Below are 22,389 nucleotides of genomic sequence, written 5' to 3'. Positions count from 1 at the left end.
TGCACGATCCGGTCCCTGCCAGTTCCTTCTCAACTGCCATCGGCTGCAGACGGAATCCGCTCAGGCTAAGGCCAGAGTCAGATTACTTAGTGGTTTTTTTCCACGTGTAATTTGTTGTTTTCGGTTATTAAACAAAAAAAAAAAAAAAAAAAAAAAAAGGAAAAAGAGGGGAGCGGAGAAGAGAAGAGCGGACGTGAAGGCCATTTAGGCCGCCTGCTACCGCAGGCCGGTGATCACTATTTGGGGTGGAAAGGCACAGATTAAGTGCTAAGTACCCTATTAACAATAAAGGACTCACCGCAATGGCCTCTTCAGGTTTTACAAAGCGGGAGTCATGCTGTGAAGCTGTGCTGGCCTCCGTGGGGCATAGCGAAGGCATCCGATGCCTGGGGGAATTATGGCTACCCAGACGTTTTCTCACTGTGCTAAGCTCACCGTCAGGGCCAGGAAGGACACAGCGATGAGGCGTAAAATGCTCTTGTCAATAAGGCTCTCCAGCCGGACTTGCCAGAGAAGCCTCACCCAGAAGGGCCCTCTGGGTTGCATAAGAGGAGGGTAGTTTTTCTGTGACCCCCTCAGAGCAGAAACGGAGGAAACTCTCCCTCGCCCGATCCTTGCCGTGCGTTTGCAGCGAGCAGGACGAGCGGAGCACACAGCCCCCAGCCACATACTCAGGCAAGTGGCAGCGCGGCAGCACACGTGGCAGAGGCTGAGCCTCCGGTTATACAATAGCCGGCATGCGCGGCACCTAGAGCGTCAGCCAGGCAAGCGCCGGAACTGGCGGCATTGCCACAGGCGGCACAGACCCCCACGGCACCAGCGGTGCAGGGGTGCCAGGCACGGAGCCTGCAGGCACCGGAGGAGGATACCCGCGCAGCACTGCACCTGATGGTGCTGAGCGCAGCGCTGACAGCGGGGCCGAGATCCCCGGCATGGGAGGGGGCGGTGCTGGCCCCGCAGTGGAGGGGCAAGGCAACATCAAAAACCCGGCACCACAGTCCATCTCTGGACAGGGCTGTGCTGCTGTTAGCACCAAGCCCTCCCCCTGTGATACACACGCCGCACCGAAGGCCTGTGTCTCCACCGGCCCATCCGGAAAAAAAAAGAAAAACCTCCTTCTCCGTTCCTCCAACCAATGTCACCATGGCTTGGGCCACCTTCACCCATGCAGCCATGGTCGTCCTTATCATGCTGGACACAGACAAACCACAGGCCTACACCCAGGGGCAGGTCCCCCCGCCCAGCTGCTCAATACCCCCGTGGGCACTCCCGATCGGGGACGGAAACACAGTTGTCTCAAGGGGAGTTAATTTTAGAACCCCGAGACTTTCCTTCACAATCCTCCAGCGAGCAAGTGTATCATCGACTGCAGGAACCTGAGGGTTCGAGGGAGGTTTACCTTAGTGGTTCCTCCTCATCCTCCCCAGATGAGGCCATGGCCCCCGGGGATGTCTCTCCCCCGGATGACCTTAAGCAGTTTCAGGAGCTGTTTAAAAAGGTGGCTTTCACGCAAGACATTCAAACGGCAGAGGTGCAGGAGAAACATCACAAACTCCTGAAAAATTTGAGACCCCCGGCTTCATCCAAAATTGCTATTCCGCTGGACGGAGCCATTCTGGAGTCAGCCACTACTATATGGCAGACTCCGGCCTCTGTTCCGCCTACGAACAAGAGAGCGGATAAGAAATACTTCGTCCCGGCAAAGGGCATGGAGTTCCTCTTCAGTCACCCACAACCAAATTCTTTGGTGGTCGGGTCGTCCCAGCAGAGGTCAAAGGCTTCTCAGTACAAATCGGGGGATCGGACAAAGATGCTAAGAAGCTAGAGCTGTTTGGCAGGAAGGTATATTCCTCTCCTATCCTGCTATTGAGAATGGCATATTCTTCTTCGAGTGTCCCCGTGGGTGCTCCACAATAGGTGTCGGGCTTGCCCGGCGCCGCAGATCGGATCTTCCAAGCAGTTTCTGCCGGACCGTGCATGCGCCGGCGCGCGCCGCTCCCTTGCGCGCTCCTGGCCATGTGCGCGATCCGGTCCCCGCCAGTTCCTCTTAACCGCCGTCGGCTGCAGACGGAATCCGAACTAGGCTAAGGCCAAGTAGCATATTCAATGACTTTAACTGTTTTTCTTTAAAGTTTTTCAAGTACTTAGGCTACTGCAAGTTAGCCGGTTGTTATTTTTGCAAAAAAAACAAAAACAAAAACAAAAGCAACAAACAAACTACAAGCGGGACAGCTTCAATCCAGTCCCAGTAACAAGCGCCGGAGGCCAGGAGCATAGGGCCATCAGCCCTCCTGCTGCGGCAGGCCATCGGAAGGGGAAAACAGCACAGAGAAGGTGCTAAGTACCCGTTTAACAACTGAAAGACTCACCAACAATGTCCTCTTCAGGATTTAAAAAATGTGAGTCCTGCCGAGAGGCGATGCCAGCGTCCGATGGGCACAGTCTATGCATAAGGTGCCTTGGGGAGTCCCATGTTGCACAGAAATGCTCCTTCTGTGCTAAATTAACAGCCAGAGCAAGGAGAGACAGGGAGATGCGGCTTAAAATGCTGCTTTTTGATAAGGCCCTCCAGCCAGACGTGCCGGAGTGGCCACAGCAGGAGGGACCCTCCGGGGCCCATAAAAGGAAAGCTGCCTCCCTCACCCCATCAGCGCAGAAACGGAGGAAAGCCTCCCCAGCCCGATCCCTGCCGGCAGCAACAGCGAGCGGGACGGGAGGAACGAGCAGCCCCCAGCCGCAGCAACAGCTGATCGGCGGCGGCACGGAGAGCCACGTGGAAGCGGCTCAGCCTCCGATAATCAGCCAGCCGCCCCGCACCGCAGGCAGGGCGGCGGCTAAACAAGCACCGGTGCCGGCGGCACCGCAGGCAGCGGCACCGACCCCCGGGGAACCGGCGGTGCAGAGCGCGCAGGCACGGAGCCTGCAGGCACCGAAGGACACCGCACGTGCGGCACCGCCTTCGAGCGTGCCGAGCACGGTGCGGACGGGGCCAGGATCCCCTCTGCATCAGGGGGCGGAGTTACCTCCTCCAGGGAGGGGGAAGGCTGCACACAAGAGGAGGCATTGCAGCCCCTCTCCGGACAGGGCTGTGGAGTTGCTTTCTCACAGCCCTCCGCTTACGTTGCAGACTCCAACCAGAAGGCAGGGGTCCCCCCTAGCCTACCCGGAGCCCCCTTCTCCATTTTTGCAACCAGCCTCACCCTTCCTGGGGTTTGAACCGCTGGACTATTATGCAAAATCGCTCTCTCCAGTGTCTCGACGATCTCCCTCCCCCAGACGCAGAGGGTATGCACCAAGGGAGTGGTCTAGGTCACCTTCCCAAGAACAGTGCCTATACTGCCATGGTCGCCCCTACTACGCGGGGCATAGACACCATCGGCAATCTACTAGGGAAAGATCCCCACAGACGATCTCGTACCCCCGAGGGCAATTGCGACCGGGGACAGAGACGCAAGCATCTCAGGGGGGACTGGTTATGGAACCCCGAGATTTTCCCTCGCAAACCTCTAGCGAGAGGGTGTACCATCACCAGCAGGAACCGGAAGGGTCCAGAGAGACGTACCCCAGCAGTTCCTCGCTCTCCTCTCCGGACGAGGCTACGGCCCCGGGGGACGTCCATCCTCCGGACGATCTCAAACAGTTTCGAGAGCTGTTTAAGAGGGTGGCCTTCACGCAAGGCATCCAGACAGCAGAGGTGCAAGAGAAACACCATAAACTCCTCAAAAATTTGAGACCTCCGGCCTCCTCCAGAGTAGCAATACCACTTGATGAAGCGATCTTAGAGTCCGCCACTACGATATGGCAGACTCCTGCGACTATTCCGCCTGTCCAAAAGAGAGCGGATAAGAAATACTTCGTGCCGGCGAAGGGCATGGAGTTCCTGTTCAGCCACCCACAGCCAAATTCCTTGGTGGTGGAGTCGTCGCAACAAAGATCAAAGACATCTCAATTCAGGACAGGGGGACAGACAAAGATGCCAAGAAGCTAGAGCTGTTCGGCAGAAAGGTCTACTCCTCCTCCACTTTAACGTTGCGAATGGCAAATTACGCAGCACACTTAGCGAACCATAATTTCGACAACTATTCCAGGTTAACCTCCCTCATGGACTCACTTCCAGAGGACAAAAAGCCGGTGCTCAAGGCCATAGTGCAAGAAGGCTACGCGGCCTCGAGGACGGGAGTTTAGATCGCCCTGGACGTTGCGGACAGAGCAGCACGTTCCACAGCAACGCCCCTCCATACACAAAGAAAAGGTACTAACCTCAACAAAGATGGTACCAGTACCAGCAACAGCGCCCCCAGTACCACAGGGGTTACGAGCAAGGGCGACTTCAACAGCACCAGCAGTACAGAACTCCCAGGCGACGTTCACAACAGAGCCGTGCGTCCTCGGGGCGGGGCCAAAGGCCACAAGTTGACATACAGATCCAGGGCTGCGCCATCACTACCATCGCACAAGGTCATCCGAAGCGACTATTCCACCATCGCCTCCGACCATTCTATGATCAGTGGCAAAGGATCACCACAGACAAATGGGTGCTGGAGATCATAGCCACGGGGTACGCCATCCCCTTCCAGTCGCTCCCACCGTCACGACCTCCACCCAAGCCCCACCTCCAGGAGGCCTCCCATGTAGCGAGGCTCAGGCAGGAGGTGGACCATCTCATGCTCATAGGGGCAGTGGAAAGAGTGCCGGAGCAACTGCAAGGGAAAGGGTTCTACTCCAGGTACTTCCTCACGGAGAAAAAGACAGGAGGCTGGAGGCCCATCTTAGACCTTCGCGGCCTCAACAGGTACCTGCGCAAGCAACGTTTTCAGATGACCACAATCGCCTCCATCCTTACAGCACTGGACGATGGAGACTGGTTCGCAGCCCTCGATTTACAAGACGCGTACTTCCACATAACTATCCATCCGGCTCACCGGCGATTCCTCCGGTTCATGGTAGGCAACGAACACTTCCAATACAAGGTCCTACCGTTTGGCCTCTCCTCGGCCCCCAGAGTCTTCACCAAGACCTTGGCAGTGGTGTCAGCCTACCTGCACAGACAGGGGGCATTTATTTTCCCGTATCTGGACGACTGCCTGCTCAAAGGGGCCTCGAAGGGGGAGGTTCTGCGCATGATATGCGTCACAGCAAACACGTTCTCTTCACTTGGCCTGGTTATCAATCTGGCAAAATCGAAAATAGACCCCACACAGGACATAGAGTTCATAGGGGCTCGCATAAACTCGGTTACAGCGAGAGTATATCTACCAGAGGCTCGCTTTCGGGCCATCGGTTCCCTCGTGCAGGTCATCACCTTCAGCCCTACGGTGCCGGTCTTGACGTGCTTGCAGCTGCTGGGCCACATGGCAGCGGCGACGTTCGTAGTACAGAACGCCAGGTTACACATGCGCAGCATGCAGCACTGGCTGGCGAGTGTATACAAACCGGCAATACACACCGTTCACAGGGTGGTGTCGCCCACAGCTGGGGTGCGCAAATCCCTACAATGGTGGGTAAACCCCAGGAACCTGCTAACAGGGGTACCCTTCCACCAGCCGCAAATATCGGTTTTTCTCACTGCAGATGCCTCCCTCCTGGGTGGGGAGCGCACATGGGCGAAGAGGTGACTCAAGGACTGTGGTCACCCACGGAACAGTCACTACACATAAATATACTGGAGCTCAGGGCAGTGTTCAATGCCTGCAGACACTTTCGAGACCACATACAAGGCAAAGTCGTCGGGATCAGTACAGACAATACCTCCACCATGGTTTATATAAACAGGCAAGGAGGAGCTCAATCCCGTGCCTTATGCGCGGAAGCAATCCGCTTATGGAACTGGTGCATCGCCAACAATATAATCTTGAAAGCCTCATACTTGCCGGGTGCGCACAATGTGAAGGCAGACCAGCTGAGCAGGAGTTTTGCACTCACACACGAGTGGCAGATCCATCCCGATCTGCTACGGCCGATTTTCCACGCATGGGGTTTTCCCCAAATAGACCTGTTTGCCACTCAGCACAACAAGAAGTGCCCACGATTCTGCTCCAGGGCAGGACTGGGATGGGGGTCCCTGGGGGACGCATTCGCGATCCCGTGGAGGGGCCCCCTGCTTTATGCGTTTCCTCCCACAGTGCTGATCCACAAAGTCTTGCAGAAAGCCAGGAGGGAAAGGGCCCGGATGATCCTGATAGTCCCAACGTGGGATCAACAACAATGGTTTCCCCTACTCCTGCGCATGTCGGACCGTCCACCGATGCCTCTTCCGGTGGCGCCGGATCTGCTCACGCAAGCCCAGGGGTCCATAGTGCACCCGCACCCCCAAAGCCTGCGACTGCAAGCGTGGTTAATCCATGGCTCAGCTCCCTAGAGAGCACATGCACAGTGGAAGTACAGCAAGTCCTAGAAAGTAGCAGGAGGACTTCCACCAGGAAGACCTACAAGCAAAAATGGACTCGCTTCACGGCTTGGTGTTCTACCAAACAGCTGGCCCCCCTTTTGGTGCCTATACCTACAATACTAGAGTATTTACTGGACCTCAAGAGAGGAGGACTCTCGCTATCCTCGTTGAAGGTCCACCTTGCCGCCATCTCGGCGTTCAGACATGAGGAGGAAGGGCACACGGTGTTCGCCCACCCTATGGTTACCAGGTTCCTCAAAGGGTTGGTAAACCTATACCCCCCTCGGAAACCGATTCCACCTTCATGGAACTTGGACCTGGTGCTTACCACGCTAATGGGACCACCGTTCGAGCCCTTGGCCACAGTTCCCCTCCGCCTCCTTACAGTACAGACGACCTTTCTTCTTGCAATTACGTCAGCTCGTAGGGTGAGTGAGCTCGCGGCAGTCATGGCAACGCCACCCTGCACTGTTTTTTCCAAGGAGGCGGTAACCATACGGCTGCATCCAGCCTTTGTTCCCAAAGTTTCTTCCGAGTTTCACATTAACAAACCTATTGTTCTACCCTCGTTTTATCCAAAGCCTCATAACTCCAACGAAGAGGCGCGCCTACACCTCCTGGACGTGAGGAGGGCACTAGCCTTTTACGTAGACAGGACCAAGTCCTTCCGGAAAACGGATAGACTCCTAGTCTCCCTCGCTCCCAAATCGAAAGGAGAAGGTCTCTCCTCACAGAGAATCTCACAGCACATTGTATCCTGCATAAAAATGTGCTACGAGCTCAAAAAGACTCCTTTATCGGCCACTCCCAAGGCTCATTCCACTAGGGCGGTGGCGGCATCAACAACCTTTTTCAGGGGCGTTGCGTTAAAAGACATTTGCAGAGCGGCAACCTGGTCATCCTACAACACCTTCGCCAAACATTACGCCCTTCACAGGGTATTCCAAGAGGATACCCGTCTCTCTGCAGCGGTCCTCTCGGGGACAAGCTGCACATAATCCGATTACCCACCTCCTATCTTGGGTTACTGCTGGGTAGTCACCTATTGTGGAGCACCCACGGGGACACTCGAAGAAGAAAGAGAAGTTACTCACCGTAGTAACGGTGGTTCTTCGAGATGTGTCCCCATGGGTGCTCCACTACCCGCCCATCCTCCCCGCTTTGGATCTCTGTTAGTGTTTTGCAGGGGCACCCGAGGCGGTTGGTCGAGGAACTGGCGGGGACAGGATCGCGCACATGGCCATGAGCGCGCAAGGGAGCGGCGCGTGCCGGTGCATGCGCGGTCCGGCAGAAACTGCTTGGAAGATCCGATCTGCGGCGCCGGGCAAGCCCGACACCTATTGTGGAGCACCCATGGGGACACATCTCAAAGAACCACCGTTACTACGGTGAGTAACTTTTCTTTATGGGCACACCTAGCAAACCATAATTTTGATAATTACTCTGGGCTTACTCCCCTCATGGATCCACTTCCGGAAGATAAAAAGCCGGTGTTACAGGCGATTGTTCAAGAGGGCTACACAGCACCGCGGACGGGCGTCCAGATTGCCCTGGACGTGGCGGACACGGCAGCACGTTCAACGGCTACAGCAGTGGTCATGCGTAGAGAATCCTGGCCCCAGACGTCGGGTATCTCGAGGGACCTACCGGCGAATATCGTGGACCTTCCCTTTGATACACAAAAGCTGTTTTTAGACTCAACCGACTCGGTCCCTCACTCCAGTAAGGACTCGAGAGCTACACTTAGAACCTCGGGCATTTATACTCCCCCATACAGGAGGGAAAAATTTTATCCTCAGCAAGGACGCTACGCTTACAACCACAGCATGCTCAATATCAACGGGGCTACGGCCAAGGGCGCTATCAATAGCGGCAACAGTACAGAATTCCTAGGCAATGTTCTCAACAAAGCCATACGCCCTCGGGTCAGGCCCAAAGGCAACAAGTTTGATGGGTATGTCGGGGGCTGCACTAGCAATACCCTCGCTCAATGCCACTCTCATCTCATGTTCCATCATTGCCTCAGACCGTTCCACTCCCAATGGCAAAAGATCACCACAGACATATGGGTGCTGGAGATCATAGCCATGGGTTACGCGATCCCCTCCCAGTCTCTTCCACCGACGAAGCCTCCCACCAGGCCTCACCTCAGGGATGCTGCCACAAGGCAAGGCTCAAGCAGAAGGTGACTCACCTTATGTTCATAAGGGTGGTGGAAAGAGTGCCGGAATAATTCCAGGGGAAGGTTTTTATTCACGCTACTTCCTACCAGGGAAGAAAACAGGACACTGGAGGCCCATCTTAGATCTCGGGGCCTCAACCGTTACTTGCGCAAGCAACGGTTTCGGATGATCACAGTTGCCTTGATACTCATGGCACTGGATGATGGAGACGGGGTTGCAGCACTCGACTTACGAGATGCTTACTTTCGTATAACAATCCACCCGGCACACAGACGCTTCCTCCGCTTCACGGTCGGCCAGGAGCGCTTCCAGCACAGGGTTCTTCCGTTTGGCCTCTCCTTGGCCCCCAGAGTCTTTACCAAAACCCTGGCAGTGGTGTCAGCCTACCTGCACAGACAGGGGGTGTTTATTTTTCCCATATCTGGGTGACTGCCTGCTAAAAGGGACCTCGAAGGCAGAGGTCTCACACATGATATGCGTCACAGCGGACACGTTTCTTTGCTGGGCCTAGTCATCAACCTCGCAAAGTCAAAGTCCGAACCCACACAACATATAGAGTTCATACGGGCATGCATAAACTCTATCACAGCAAGGGTGTACCTACCTGATGCCCGCTTCCGCGCAATCAGTTTGCTGGTGCAAGTCATTACATACAGCCCCACGGTGCCGGTCTTTAACGTGCCTACAGCTGCTGGGCCACATGGCGGCAGCGACGTTTGTGGTACAGAATGCCAGGTCACACATGTCAAGCCTGTAGCATTGGCTGGCGAGCGTTTACAAACCGGCATCCCACACTGTCGACAGGGTGGTGTCGCCCACAACAGAGGTATGCAGATCCCTGGCGTGGTGGGAAAACCCCAAGAATCTGCTAGTGGGGGTGCCTTTTCACCAACCACAAATTTCTATTTTTCTTACTACCGACGCCTTCCACATGGGATGGGGAGCGCACATCGGCGACGAGGTAACGCAAGGGCTATGGTCCCCTGCGGAACAGACACTGCACGTATCCATACGGGAGCTCAGAGCAGCGTTCAACACCTGCAAACATTTTCGAGATTACCTACATGGCAAGTAGTCGGGATTCAATACCGACAATACCTCCACTATGTTTCTACATTAATCGACAAGGGGGAGCACGATCCCGTGCCCTATGTGCGGAAGCACTCCGATTGTGGAATCAGTGCATCGCCAACAACATAACGTTGAAAGCCTCATACTTGCCGGGCGCTCACAACGTGAATGCAGATCAGCTGAGCAGGCGCTTCGCAATCACGCACAAATGGCAGATCCGCTCCAATCTGCTACAGCACATTTTTCGTACATGGGGGTTTTCCCCAGATCTATCTGTTTGCCACCCAGTGCAACAAAAAAAAAAAAGTGTCCCCAGTACTGCTCCAGGGCAGGAGTGGGGCAGGTGTCCCTGGGGGATGCATTCATGTTTTCATGGAAGGGCTCCCTACTTTACGCGTTTCCCCTGCAGTGCTTATCCGCAAGGTCTTGCACAAAGCCAGAAGGGAGAGAGCTCACGTGATACTCATAGTCCCGCTTGGGATCGGCAGCAATGGTTTCCCTTGCTTCTGCGCATGTCGGACCGCCCACCGCTCCCTCTACCAGTGGCGCCGGACTTACTCACGCGGGCTCAAGGGTGCATAGTGCACCCGCACCCTCAGGGTCTGCACCTACAAGCATGGCTAATCCATGGCTCAGCTCCTTAAAGAGCACATGTACGGAGGGAGCACAACAAGTCCTGGAATGTAGCCGAAGGACCTCCACCAGGAGTACTTACAAGCAGAAATGGACTCGATTCACAGCCTGGTGTTCCACCAAGCAGTTAGCTCCCCTTGACGTTCCTATACCTGTAATACTAGAATACTTATTGGACCTCAAGAGAGGCGGGCTTTCTCTATCCTTGCTAAAGGTCCACCTCGCCGCTATATCAGCCTTTCGGCATACAGAGGAAGGGCCCACGGTATTTGCCCATCCTATCATTACCAGGTTCCTGAAGGGGCTGGTAAACCTGTACCCCCCCTCGGAAACTGCTTCCACTATCGTGGAATTTGGACTTGGTGCTCAGCACGCTATCGGGTCCACCTTTTGAACCATTAGCCACAGTTCCCATACGTCTCCTTACGATAAAAACAACCTTCCTCCTTGCAACTACATCAGCCTGCAGGGTGAGTGAGCTCGCGGCAGTGATGGCAACGCTGCACTGCACAGTATTCTCAAAGGAGGCGGTAACCTTAAGGCTGCGCCCAGCCTTGGTTCCAAAAGTCTCTTCGGAGTCCAATCTTAACGAGCCAATAGTTTTACCCTCGTTTTACCCGAAGCCTCACAGCTCCAGCAAGGAGGCACGCCTGCATCTCCTAGATGTGAGGAGGGCGTTGGCCTTCTACACAGACAGAACTAAGTCCTTCCGGAAAACGGACAGGCTTCTAGTCTCTCTTGCTCCCGAGTCAAAAGGAGAAGGTCTCCCTTCCTGGAGAATCTCAAAGCACATTGTGTCCTGTATAAAAATGTGCTTCGAACTTCGAAAGACTCCTTTGCTGGCCCTGCCCAGGGCTCACTCCACCGGGGCGGTGGTGGCGTCAACAGCCTTCTTCAAGGGCATTGCATTAACAGACATCTGTAGAGCGGCGACCTGGTCATCCTATGACACCTTTGCCAAACATTATGCCCTGCTTCGGGTATTCTAAGAGGATACCCGTCTGTTGACAGCAGTCCTCTCGGGGGCAAGCTGCACATAAACCGATTACCCACCTCCTTACTTGGGTTACTGTTGGGTAGTCACCTATTGTGGAGCACCCACGGGGACCACTCAAAGAAGAAAGAGAAGTTACTCACCTGTAGTAACGATGGTTCTTCGAGATGTGTCCCTGTGGGTGCTCCACCACCCGCCCATCCTCCCCGCTTCGGATCTCTTTCTAGTGTTTTTCAGGAGCATCCGAGGTGGTTGGTCAAGGAAATGCCGGGGACCGGATCGTGCATGCGGCCCGGGGTGCGCAGGGGGGCGGCGCGCACCGGCGCATGTGCGATCCAGGAGAAAATGCTGGAAGATTTCCGATCTGCGGCGCCGGGCGAGCCCGACACCTATTGTGGAGCACCCACAGGGACACATCTCGAAGAACCATCATTAGTACAGGTGAGTAACTTCTCTATATAGAGAGTGAGAAAGGTGAAACATAGCAGTCTTTGTGACTGCCCTGCAAAGGTACACTACAGTGTGAGAGAAGAGAAAAATACTGCATCTGAGTGAAATGGCAGAAGAAATTGAACGTGGCAGAATGTACTTATGGAATTTGGCTACGACCAGATCCATCCCCCTGTGTAAGGGTTAGGAGTACTTCCCAATGTACTCCTTGCAGCTTCACCAGGCTGCGTTTCCAGCACAAATAGGGTTTTGAGGGAAAATCTCTGCACTTGACTTCTTTTCTCCTGCCAGCAGTAATTGCTGTGAGGCAGCTGGCTCTCTCTGCTTCCGCTCCAGTCTGACCACAGGTGCAGAGAAGACAGAGCCAAGCAAGCATAGGAGATGTTGCGTGGGAGCCCACCAGATACAGAGATTTGGGAGGACATGAGGGGAGAGAGAACAAGGGCGCGGGAATGAAAGGAGCAGTTGTGATGCAAGGAGCTCTTATAAAGGGAACTATGTAGGCAGAGGAGTTATGAGGCAGACAGGCTAGCGTAGCTGGATCTGGAAGCAGGATGTTATAGGATTCCTGATGGCAGAAAGGAAGGGGATGGAGGTAAAGAAGACTGAGGATGGAAGAGAGGCTCAGTGAGTTAAACTGGCTTGAGAGAAACCCTAGTGATAATAGAGAGAGGTGAAAGGAGAAACTCCAAACTAATGCACAAGAGAGAGAAGAAAGGCCAAAGGCCACAGGCTTGCTAAGAAGGTAACCAGAGGTGAGTAGGGAAGAAGTTCAAAGGAAAGAAAGAGGACTGCCATGGAAAGGATAGACTGTAAGAAAGGTGGAGGATATAATCTTTGAGGAAAAAGTGGGGAAGCCCAGACTAATTGCTAAGAGATGGCAGGAAGTGGGGAGAGAGCCCAGGGGACAGAGAAGGGAGGGAGAAGTTCCTAGATCTCAAGAGGGTTACAGAAGTGAAATTGAGGAGTGGAAGAAGGAAGAATAAAAAAAAATGGGCAGGCAGAGAGTATTTGGGTCAGTGGAACAAGAGGAAGAAGGAAGAGGCATGGGTAGAAGGAGAGATTTAGGTTCTATTTCTATATGGCTCCTGTGGGCATAGTCTCCTAAGCACTCAGAAATAGCCACGTATGCAGGGCCATTGCTGTGGGGAGGCAACAGAAAGGCTGTTCTCAATTCACTTCCACAGTCTCTCAAGACCAGCTCTGAGCTCTGAAGAGGGCTTTTTCCTCCCTCATAGTCCCTGCATTGTTTATCTCTGGGCAGCAGAGAAATGGAGTCTGCTGCTCCCTCATATATTTGTCGCCCCGTAGCAAATTCCCATTTGTCTCTGCTTCTCTGTTATTCCTCCACCTCTTTCGCCTCTGGCCAGCTTTCTGCAGATAAGCGAAGTGAAAAAGTGGCACACTCCTCCCCTTCCCCAACATGACTAGCATGTGTGAGAAAGGAGGCAGAAGGCAAGCTACAAGGGTGGGAAGATTGACGGGATGAATAATAATACTGTGCAGGAGAGCTGAAGGTTCTTGGGAGAGTAGAAAACCTGTGGAGTTCTGGGTTGAGGAAGACCTGTGGGTGTGAGGAGTATTGGAAATAAGCAGGAAGAACTGGAAATGTTAGTCTATCAACTAAATTATGACTCGGTTGGTACCACAGAGACTTGGTGGGATGTCGTATGAGTGAAATATTGGTATAGAGGAGCATAACGTGTTTAGGATGAACACGCAGGATAAAAAGGGAGGATTTGTTATGCATCAACAAGGTACAGGTTGAACATCTCTAGTCTAGCACCCGCAGGCCTCACCAATACCAAACTAGAGAATTTGCCTGACCACGGGAGGTCAATATTGTCCGGCAGCACTACCAACACTTCCACTGCTTACTGAGCTTTTAGAGGCCTTTTGAGGGTAAAATACAGCTAAATAACAGCACAGAACGTTGAGAGTTGTTATAAATAGGACTGAGATTGATAGATCTCCATAGCCACTGGAGGTAGGAGAAGGAGTTATGGATTCAGTCTTCATCAAAGGAAATTTAAGTTTGGTAATAGGACAAACTTTCTAACTAGAAGAGCTGCACTCTGGAATAGACTCCCAAGGGAAGTAGTTGAATCCCTGTCTTTAAAAGTTTTTAAGAACAGGTTAGATGAACACTTGCCAGAGATGGCCTAGCTTTACTTGGTCCTGGCTCAGTGCAGGGAGATGGCCTTGACTTTTCAGAGTCCCTTCGAGTCCTGCATTCCTATGACCCCATAACACTAGATCTAACTGCACAATATGTATTCTCTTGCGTAAATTTTAAAAAATGATTAAGTTGTGCAGATATTTTATACTTACCTTTAGTTACATAAGGTGCCTACTTCAAATGTGAGACTGCAAATAGACTCTTAGCTAAGGTGGGGTTAATGACTGAGTTTCTGAAGGACATTTATGTTTCAAATGTGTAATTTTCTCTGTAGATGATGTCTTCTGTCTCAGTTGCTGTGTTAGCAACCCAAAGTATTCTCTCGCCCCTAAGTTGGTTGCTTCATTTCCTTTTTGATTGCAGTTTTTCAAATGACTATTTCCATGTCTTCTATCTTGTGTCTTTTCCCTTATGAAAAATGTTACTATGGATAAAAATTTCTCTAGCCTGGAATGCCTTGTAAGTGCTCAAAATAGGGCTTTGGTGGTTCTTTTGCAGTTCATTCATGTCTGTACAAGGGGACTACGTGTGAAGGGGATGACACCTCCCCTCCCACCGCCAGCATGGGTGGCAGACGTAAGAGGCAATGCCTCCCGTGGGTCTTCGTGCTCAACCTCTCTTCTCTTCCTGTCTTTCCCTGCCCTGCATGCCTAGAGTCTATGCTGTCAGGAGATCCCTGGTGCGTGCATGGGGCTGGTGGTGGTGGTGGTGGGGGCACTGAGGAGAATCCTGGGTGAATGGCAGCAAGGACCCAGGCATGCAGGGCAGATAGGAGGAGGGAGAACGGAAGGGCAGTAGGGGCCCCTGTGTACATGGATGTGGCCACCAGCAGCATGGATGCTGGAGGAGAAGGGCAGGGCCAAGCTGGCTGGAGGGGCAGAGGGGGGCCAGGGCTAGCTGAAGATCTGGAGCTGGCAGGGGGGGAGATCAAGCTTGCTGTGTGTTCAGTGGTGGGGGTTCACATTTACAGAAAAAGCACCCCCTGTTCCAGAAGTTCCTTCCTATGGGCCTGGAATGGGTTTTGGGCTGGTTCTCAAAATAGTCACTCATAGGGAATAGCCCTGTCTCTTAAAATGACCTTTTTAAAATGCCCTTATTACAGAATTTACATGTCTTTCTCAATAATTTAATTATCATTCCAAGGACCAATGTGGGAGAAAGTGTTTAACATGTATTGATAAATAGAAGAGCTTGTTGTATAACATGTTTATATGTTCCTAACAATGAAAACTTACATGTGTGATTTAGATGTGTCAAAATATAAATATGTACGTGAGGTTTTTTAATTCTAGGACAGATACTACTGCAAATAAATAGATAAAGGTCACTTTGTTGTTTTATTGAAAAATGTTAATGTATTGCTGTACATTTAAATGCATTAATTGTAGCAAATAGCTCAGACTTATTTGTTTTGTTGATTAGAGTGCATTTTAAACTGAATATATAGCAGAGTAGCTTCGAGAAGTTAAGGAGGATTTCACAAAATAAAGGGGCATTTCAAAAGGGGCAAGATAAAACAAGAGTGTAAATATTGCATTAATTTATAAAGGAAAATATAAGTAGTACTGAACTTTACAGCAAATGTTGGCATATTCCCCTATGTAGAGTACTGTCTCTGTGATTTTTCAGAGTATCAGTCACTTAAAGCAATTTCACTAATAATATTCTAACATGAATTTCTGCTATTTTATTTATGCTATTTTTCTAGCTCATTGGAATGCAGTGCCTTTGCTGTTTGGTACAGTAAATGCACTCTATAATATCTATTATGGCATGGTCAAAGGATAATTTATTGTCAAATAGAAAAATAGGTCAACACTGATGTCACTTGATGATCAACCCCCCAAGTTTAATAAAACATCTCACCAGCATGCGTTCCGTGCAGTGGCTGATATTTTATTAGGACTATAGTACCTGACTATAGCAGTAGTGTAATTACTGAACTGTCAGTGTGATAAGTGGGATTAATGGCAGCCTGATGCACTTTAGTCTGCAGAGCACTCAGAGAACTGGAAGATGGTATTATTATCAGAGTGAGTCTACTGGCATATTCATTTCACCCCCTCCAAAAAGAAAAAAACAAAAAGCTACAATTATGACTCATTAATATCTGATGTTTTCAACAGCTGCTCTTTGTGAACCATCTCAATAATAATCATACAAGAAATTATTTTGTAAAGATACAGAGGGCTGTGTCTACACTACGAGATGAATTTGAATTTAAGGCCGTTAGTATGATTATTACCATGTGACTCTCTTCATTGTAAAGACCATTAACTCAATTTAAGGAGCGCTAGTATTAATATCACAATATTGCTGGTACCTGATGGGTATAGCATCAAGCTCGAATTCAGAAGTTCAATTAAAAGCCCATGTGCAAGCACCGTGTATTAAAAGCAAATTCATTAGCCTCCAGAGATGTCCCGTATGTAACCCACAATGCTCCTCAGTGCTCCGTTCTGGCCATTGCTCTCCAGGTGTACAGGAATTAGGTAACAGGAAGACTGTGAATTTCAAATCGTGACCAGCAGCCTGTGGCTGTGGGGTCCTGTTTGTATGAGAGCCTGAGAAATGTCTTTCTTTCGTTGCTATTAGTGCTGTGGGCGCATGTACCCAATACAAGTAGCCCCAGCACCGAGTTTGTGATTCTGTCTCTACACTTGTTATTTTTTTCTGCGCTGCCTGGCACCAGCCACTGCCCAGCTGCACCACATGGGAGCCAGGCAGTTGTGGGAGTCCTTCTTGCCTAAGAGGCCAAGAAACTTCTTCTCAGCAGTTTACATTTATGTGTGAACCCCCCTCCTGCTCCCACAGGCGCCATGCAATTGTGGCTTTTTTCATTCTCAGTCACATCACATGGGTAGCCCCCACCCCAATAAAAGGATGTGCCTGCTGTTTGGTGCTGATCATGCTGCCAGGCAGCACCATTCCCTGCCTTGTACGCGGTTAATGCTCCAAAGGCAGGAAAGATTTTTTCAGGGCTTGCTGCCACCAGGGAGATGTCTCCCCTGACGGCTAAGATATTTGGGTGCGACTACTTCAGCTGGCCCCCCACCAAAAATATTTTTGGGACTTTTCTGCCACTAGGTGGAAGTCTCCCCCCAGCGGTTAAGATACTTGGGGGGTTTGCTGCTACAAGGGGGAAACCTTCCCCAGTGGCTAAGATATTCGGGGGGAAGTATTTCAACTGGCTGCCCACTGAAACCCCCACCTTCCCCTATCAATGGACTCGTGAAGCTTGCTGCTGCTGGGGGAAGTCTCCTCTGGTGGCTAACATATTCAGGGAGGCTACTTCAACATTTCAATCAGCTCTGCAGCTGCAGACCACCCCCCCCCCAAAATATTTTATAACATCTTCTTCCTAACGTTTCCTATCTTTCTTCATGCTTTGACCCCCCGCCCTGCCCAGAAAAACACAAGGTGGAGGGCCAGTTGCGATTCCTGTTTCTGTTATATTTTCAGTGTATGAAATTTCACTGTCATCCCCCGTGTTGACAATGTCTGTGTAGTGAAGACAAAAATCTTTTTTCCTAGACTTTGCTATCCTCTTTCTTCTAACTTTGCAGCCCGTCACTCAGGGAAGAGTGGGTGGAGGACCAGTTGAGAATACAGTCTGTCCCTGTGTTATTTTTGCAATCACGGGACTGGGGAGTCAGTAGATGGCCAGTTGAGAACACAGCCGGTGCACAGAAGCTTTATAGTGCACTAGAAAGTCAAATACCTTCCCCTCAGCAATCTGTTTTTTCAAAACTTTGCTATCATGTCTTTCTTCAAGCTTTTCAGGGTCCCTGTGTTATTTTCAGGGATCAGATGCAATCACAGGAGGCAGCACAGTCAGTGGGTGGCCAGTTGAGAATTCAGTTACAGAAGAATGAGATTTCTGTTAGCTTTGCTATCTCTGTGGATGCCCTACCTTTCCTTCCTTCCGACGGGAAAAATGGATGTTCACCTAACACGGGAGAGGAATTGGAAAATGTGACGTGGGAAGATGGTGTCAAAGACTGGCAAGCATACCCAGAATGCTACTGGGATGAGGGAACTGTGGGATATGGGGTTTCACTCACCTCTTGTAAGCATCCCTAGATGAGTGCATGTGCCCACAGTCACTGTCTCTTTGTTTATGGAGGTTCTTTGGTGACTCAGCTGTCTAGTCTGTATACAAAATAAAACAAACTCATTCTTGGATACCAGTCTAACAGGTCTCCTCTGTTCTGCAGCCCCTTTTATATGGCCTTCGTGGCCCCTCTTTGGCTACATACTCTGCAACCACTCTAGGCTGCGTCGTCAATCTCTCTTAATGCCTTTTTCTAGTATGGGGTGGGCCAGGACCACAAGGTGCCCAAGAGGTGGGGCTCAGGGCCAAGTACACCCCATCACAGGGTCTTTTTGTTAGATGTTAGGAAAACACACGTTGTCTTTAATAGGTCCAAGTGGACTACACCTTGGAGTTGTTACATTTTAAAAAACTATCTTGAGTTGGGGCAATGGTGGAGAAAAGACATGACAAAATGGCTGCTTTTTTCTTACATATGATTCTGAAGTCTGTTCTCTCCTGCCTATTTACATAGCCAAAACTGTCATGTAGGCCCTCACCATGTCACATCTTGATCCAACCCCTTCTTTTCTAGCCTTATGTACTTCAACTTTGCTCCCATCAAGTTTGCTTAGAGTACTAAGATCATTTGTTGTCCCATGCTTCCTCTAATGCTGTAGAGAAAACCTCTTTGATAAAATCCAAACAGCCTCTACTGTATCTTTCTTCAAATTCCCAGTTAACTCATCTTTGAAAGGATGTCCACAAAATAATATCTGCTAATCATGGTGAGGTATGTGACAAGCTATGACTATTTCCTTTTGTTACTCATTTTATGACCAGATGAAGCAGTGAGAGGGACCTAGGCTAGTGATTGGGTCACATGTGTGGCCCTCCTTTATCTCTGTGGGACTCAAGATTGTTGTAACCAAGTTGGTCTCCTGGGATAGGGTATTTTGTTAACTGTGCTTGCATCCCTAGAATTTGTGCCGTGTGCCTCTTGAACCATAGAACTACTTGGATTAGATACTCAGGGATCACATGGCTCTCAGTGTGGTATGAAATCAGCACATGCCTCACTTCATGTGCCCTTGCTTTAAGTGTGTCACTTTTGTAATGCCAGTAGGAGGAAAGAGCCTTCATGGATGAAATCCAGAAGAATCTGGCAACCAGTGTGTGGGCAGTGGTAAACGAAATATCTCATTGGCCACACATAAAACCTCTATGTGCTTTAGGTTGCCCACTACTGATGGAGCAAAACAGTGAATAAACGAATGAACAGATAAACAAATACTCATCAACACCTACAATACATGACCTAACAAAGCTCTGCAGATTATTCATTGTATTTGCTTATATGTTTTATCCTATCCTGAATTCATTTTGTATTTAGACTCTAAACCCAGTCAAGGACTAGGATGATCTCTTTCTGTGTTTGTACAGCAAGCAATATAATGAGACCCTACTCCATTTGGCTGTTTCATAAGAGTAATATTTACTACCAAATAATGAAGATTTGGAAATGCTGTACAAGTAGCCTTGTTAGACCGGAAAAAAAAAGTTTGTTTTTTGCTAGTGTCTCTAAGTTGGCATACACATCCTTTATCATATGGGTGGGGAACACCCAAACACCATTCAGGATCTGGACCCTGGCTTGCCTGGATCTCACCCCCAAGGCTTGAGGCTTCCTTTCCCAGCATCCAGCTGCAGTGGGTGGGAGTAGTGGAACCCCAAGCCTCCTGGGCTGGTGTCAAGGCAGCTGGGGCTAGATCCAGCCCAGAGCCTCTGCCTGCTGGGGAGAGGAAGTGGCTCTGCCACCACAGCCACCACTCCTTCCCCAGCTGGGGGAATGGCAGCTAAGCACGTCCTGGATAGGCTTCTCCCTCTGCTCTGATTAGCCAGAATTCCAGAAATCAGAGCATTTGAGTTGGTGTGGGCAGTGCCTGGACCAGATAGGAATAAAATATCTCTAGGGTGCATTTCACTGCATTGCCATTCCCCCACCTGGGGGAGGGGTGGCAGCAGCAGTGCATGGAGGTAGGTGTCCCCCTGCTATTGTCCAGACACCCACCCCAACTTACTTCTGTATTCACCTCCTGCCCAGGATAGTTTATGGTACCAGAGCTCCCAAATACTGTTGAGTGGATAAATAAATGGGGGCATTTCCTGTTTTTTCATGCTTAACTATTCTTTTAACATATTTGTGATGCGATATAGCAATAGATTGCACATTCAGAATAGAGGATTTTCTGGATCTGCTTGTTATTGAAGAAGGATGTTGTTCTGGCTAGGACACCCCAGAGTTCTCTTCTTTGCTCATCTCAGCCAACTTGTATGCCTTTAGGCCATTTGTTTTGCAGATCTGTGCTTCAGCATCATCATCACCATCTTCACTTTTAAAACGGGGATGATGAAACATGTCATTATATTGTTGTATGAATTAATTCAATAATCTTTACAAAGAACTTTGAAATTATTATGTGGAAGCCTTTACGGAAATGTAAAGCATTATCATGCATTAGATTTATCAACTTACAATATGTACATGAAGAAACTTAAGTTGTTGGCACTATTTGCACTGAATGTTTCCTTATGTCATTTAATTTTTGTCGTAGGTGCTTAAAGTGTGCAGATGCCCCTTGTCAGAAGAGCTGCCCGACTAATCTCGACATCAAGTCATTTATCACAAGTATTGCAAACAAGGTAAAAGCAGGTATACAGTAGTAACTGAAACACAAGAACAGTGGTTGCTTGCCTTTCGCTTTGTGTGATTGAATTACAATCCTTATCTTTTGTAGGCTCTAAAATAAAGTTTAGAACAGGTCTGAGCACTTTTAACAGATTATTAATTTTTAGTTGTTCTTACTGATATTGTTCTTTTACACTATTTTAAATGCACAGACTGCATGGTAAGTCTGTTTCTTCAGCAGATTTATTTCTCTTAAAGGGATTTGTTTTGGATTGATTTAATCAATTAACAGTAATGACAAAACTAAACATTGAAGAATAATAAATTCATTGTATTGACTGAGCCACTGTAGTTACAGGGAATTTTTTTTTCTGTTAAAGAATAAATCTGTTCAGGAAATGTTCATAATTTTGTTATTAAATTATGCTTTGGGCTGACATTTGGCTTGTAGGTGCTTATGTCAGGGATGGATGTTTTTGTTACTGTGGTTCAAATAAAGAAGCCTTCTCATTTTTATTCATATAACCCAATAATAATAATAATAATAATAATTTATTACAGCAATAAATAGAATCCACTTGAAAAAGATGTACTGTTTCCAGATGCTTTCCTGTTAATGGTGAAAAAAAGATGCTTTCTCTAATTTTAGGATATGTAATTACCTTTTAACACTCAAAAATACAAAAGTTAAAGGTGATTACATGGCTAACATGAAATGTATGTCTGCATAAATCAGGCTGTGAGGGACATTCTAATCCTGAAAAGATTAGTTCTCACGTATCTTTTAAAAAAATCATTTGTATCTTTTGTTGCTTTATTTCCTGGTACTCCTGATAAAATGGGGACTACTGATATTTCAGGGTGTTCTAGCTGAGAGGTTTGCAGTAGCAACTGGCCCCATCTCTTGCTACCTGTCTCTCTCGCACATACTTCCAGTCCTGGAGTAGGGATGCTAACTGGGTAACTGGTAAGCAAGAGTCTTACTGGTATGCTTACCAGTTATCTGGTTAACTGGCTCGTGCTGATAAAATCTGGTGAAAGGCAGCTGCTCTGAGCCACAGCAGCCTTGGCCATCCAGTGGTTGGTGGGACTGGCACCTCATGGACGCAGCAGGACCTCGTGGCTATTGCATATCAGGGAGTGGGCCGAGTGGCAAGCCCTGAGTTAAAATAGTTAACCGTTTATCCAATTTAACATTCCTCTCCTGGAGTCCCCCTAGGTAAAACGAGAGAAAAGTGCATCTCATTTACTCATTGAGGGTAAGCTAGCAGCCACATTGTGAATGAATTAAGCTCCGACTTGTTTCTGTTATACATTTCATATAACATAAGCTGAAACCCTCACCATAAATTGTATATATTGACAAGAAAATTGGACAAAAGGAGTTGAGACATATTATGCCATCTATAACATAATTACCTGTTAACATGGGTAATAAGTTATTGTGGCATTGTGTCCAGCATCTAGAGTGCAGTGTTTAATAATCTGTTATGTCAATGCAGCCTTTATTTTTATGAATGCCAGGCATCTGTTTCCATTGGTACTGTACTCCTTCGAGGCACATGAGTTCACAATGTATCCCTGAAGTGCAGTGAACCGGAGAAGCCCTGAGCACAGAAGATGCAAAGCAATAATGAAACTGCTGGTCTTCCCCTTCCACACTACACGACAGTACTTTAAAGCCTAAAGCCTGAAAGCATGGTAGCAGGGTGGTTCCTATCCTTCAAAGACAGTGTAATGGTCACTGTGTCCCGAGAGAGGATGTTTAA

The 22,389-nt window shown here is 49.4% G+C and overlaps 1 protein-coding gene across 5 annotated transcripts in view; it reads left to right on the top strand.

Annotated features, from left to right (window-relative positions):
• The window catches only part of DPYD (dihydropyrimidine dehydrogenase), a 725,075-nt gene that overhangs the window by 223,260 nt on the left and 479,426 nt on the right, over positions 1-22,389 (top strand). For all 5 annotated transcript variants that reach the window (XR_012646587.1, XM_075002998.1, XM_075002997.1 and 2 more), the window contains exon 4: positions 20,547-20,634. Coding sequence is in view for 4 of the 5 variants with exons in the window: in XM_075002998.1 (XP_074859099.1) it covers positions 20,547-20,634 (88 nt within the window). In the remaining variant the exon portion in view is untranslated. The remainder of the gene's footprint in view (positions 1-20,546; positions 20,635-22,389) is intronic.

This window comes from Carettochelys insculpta, chromosome 9 (genome assembly GCF_033958435.1).
Source record: "Carettochelys insculpta isolate YL-2023 chromosome 9, ASM3395843v1, whole genome shotgun sequence".
NCBI lineage: Eukaryota > Metazoa > Chordata > Testudines > Carettochelyidae > Carettochelys > Carettochelys insculpta.
Note: the sequence above shows the minus strand (reverse complement) of the source record. Positions and strands in the feature narration are given on the sequence as shown.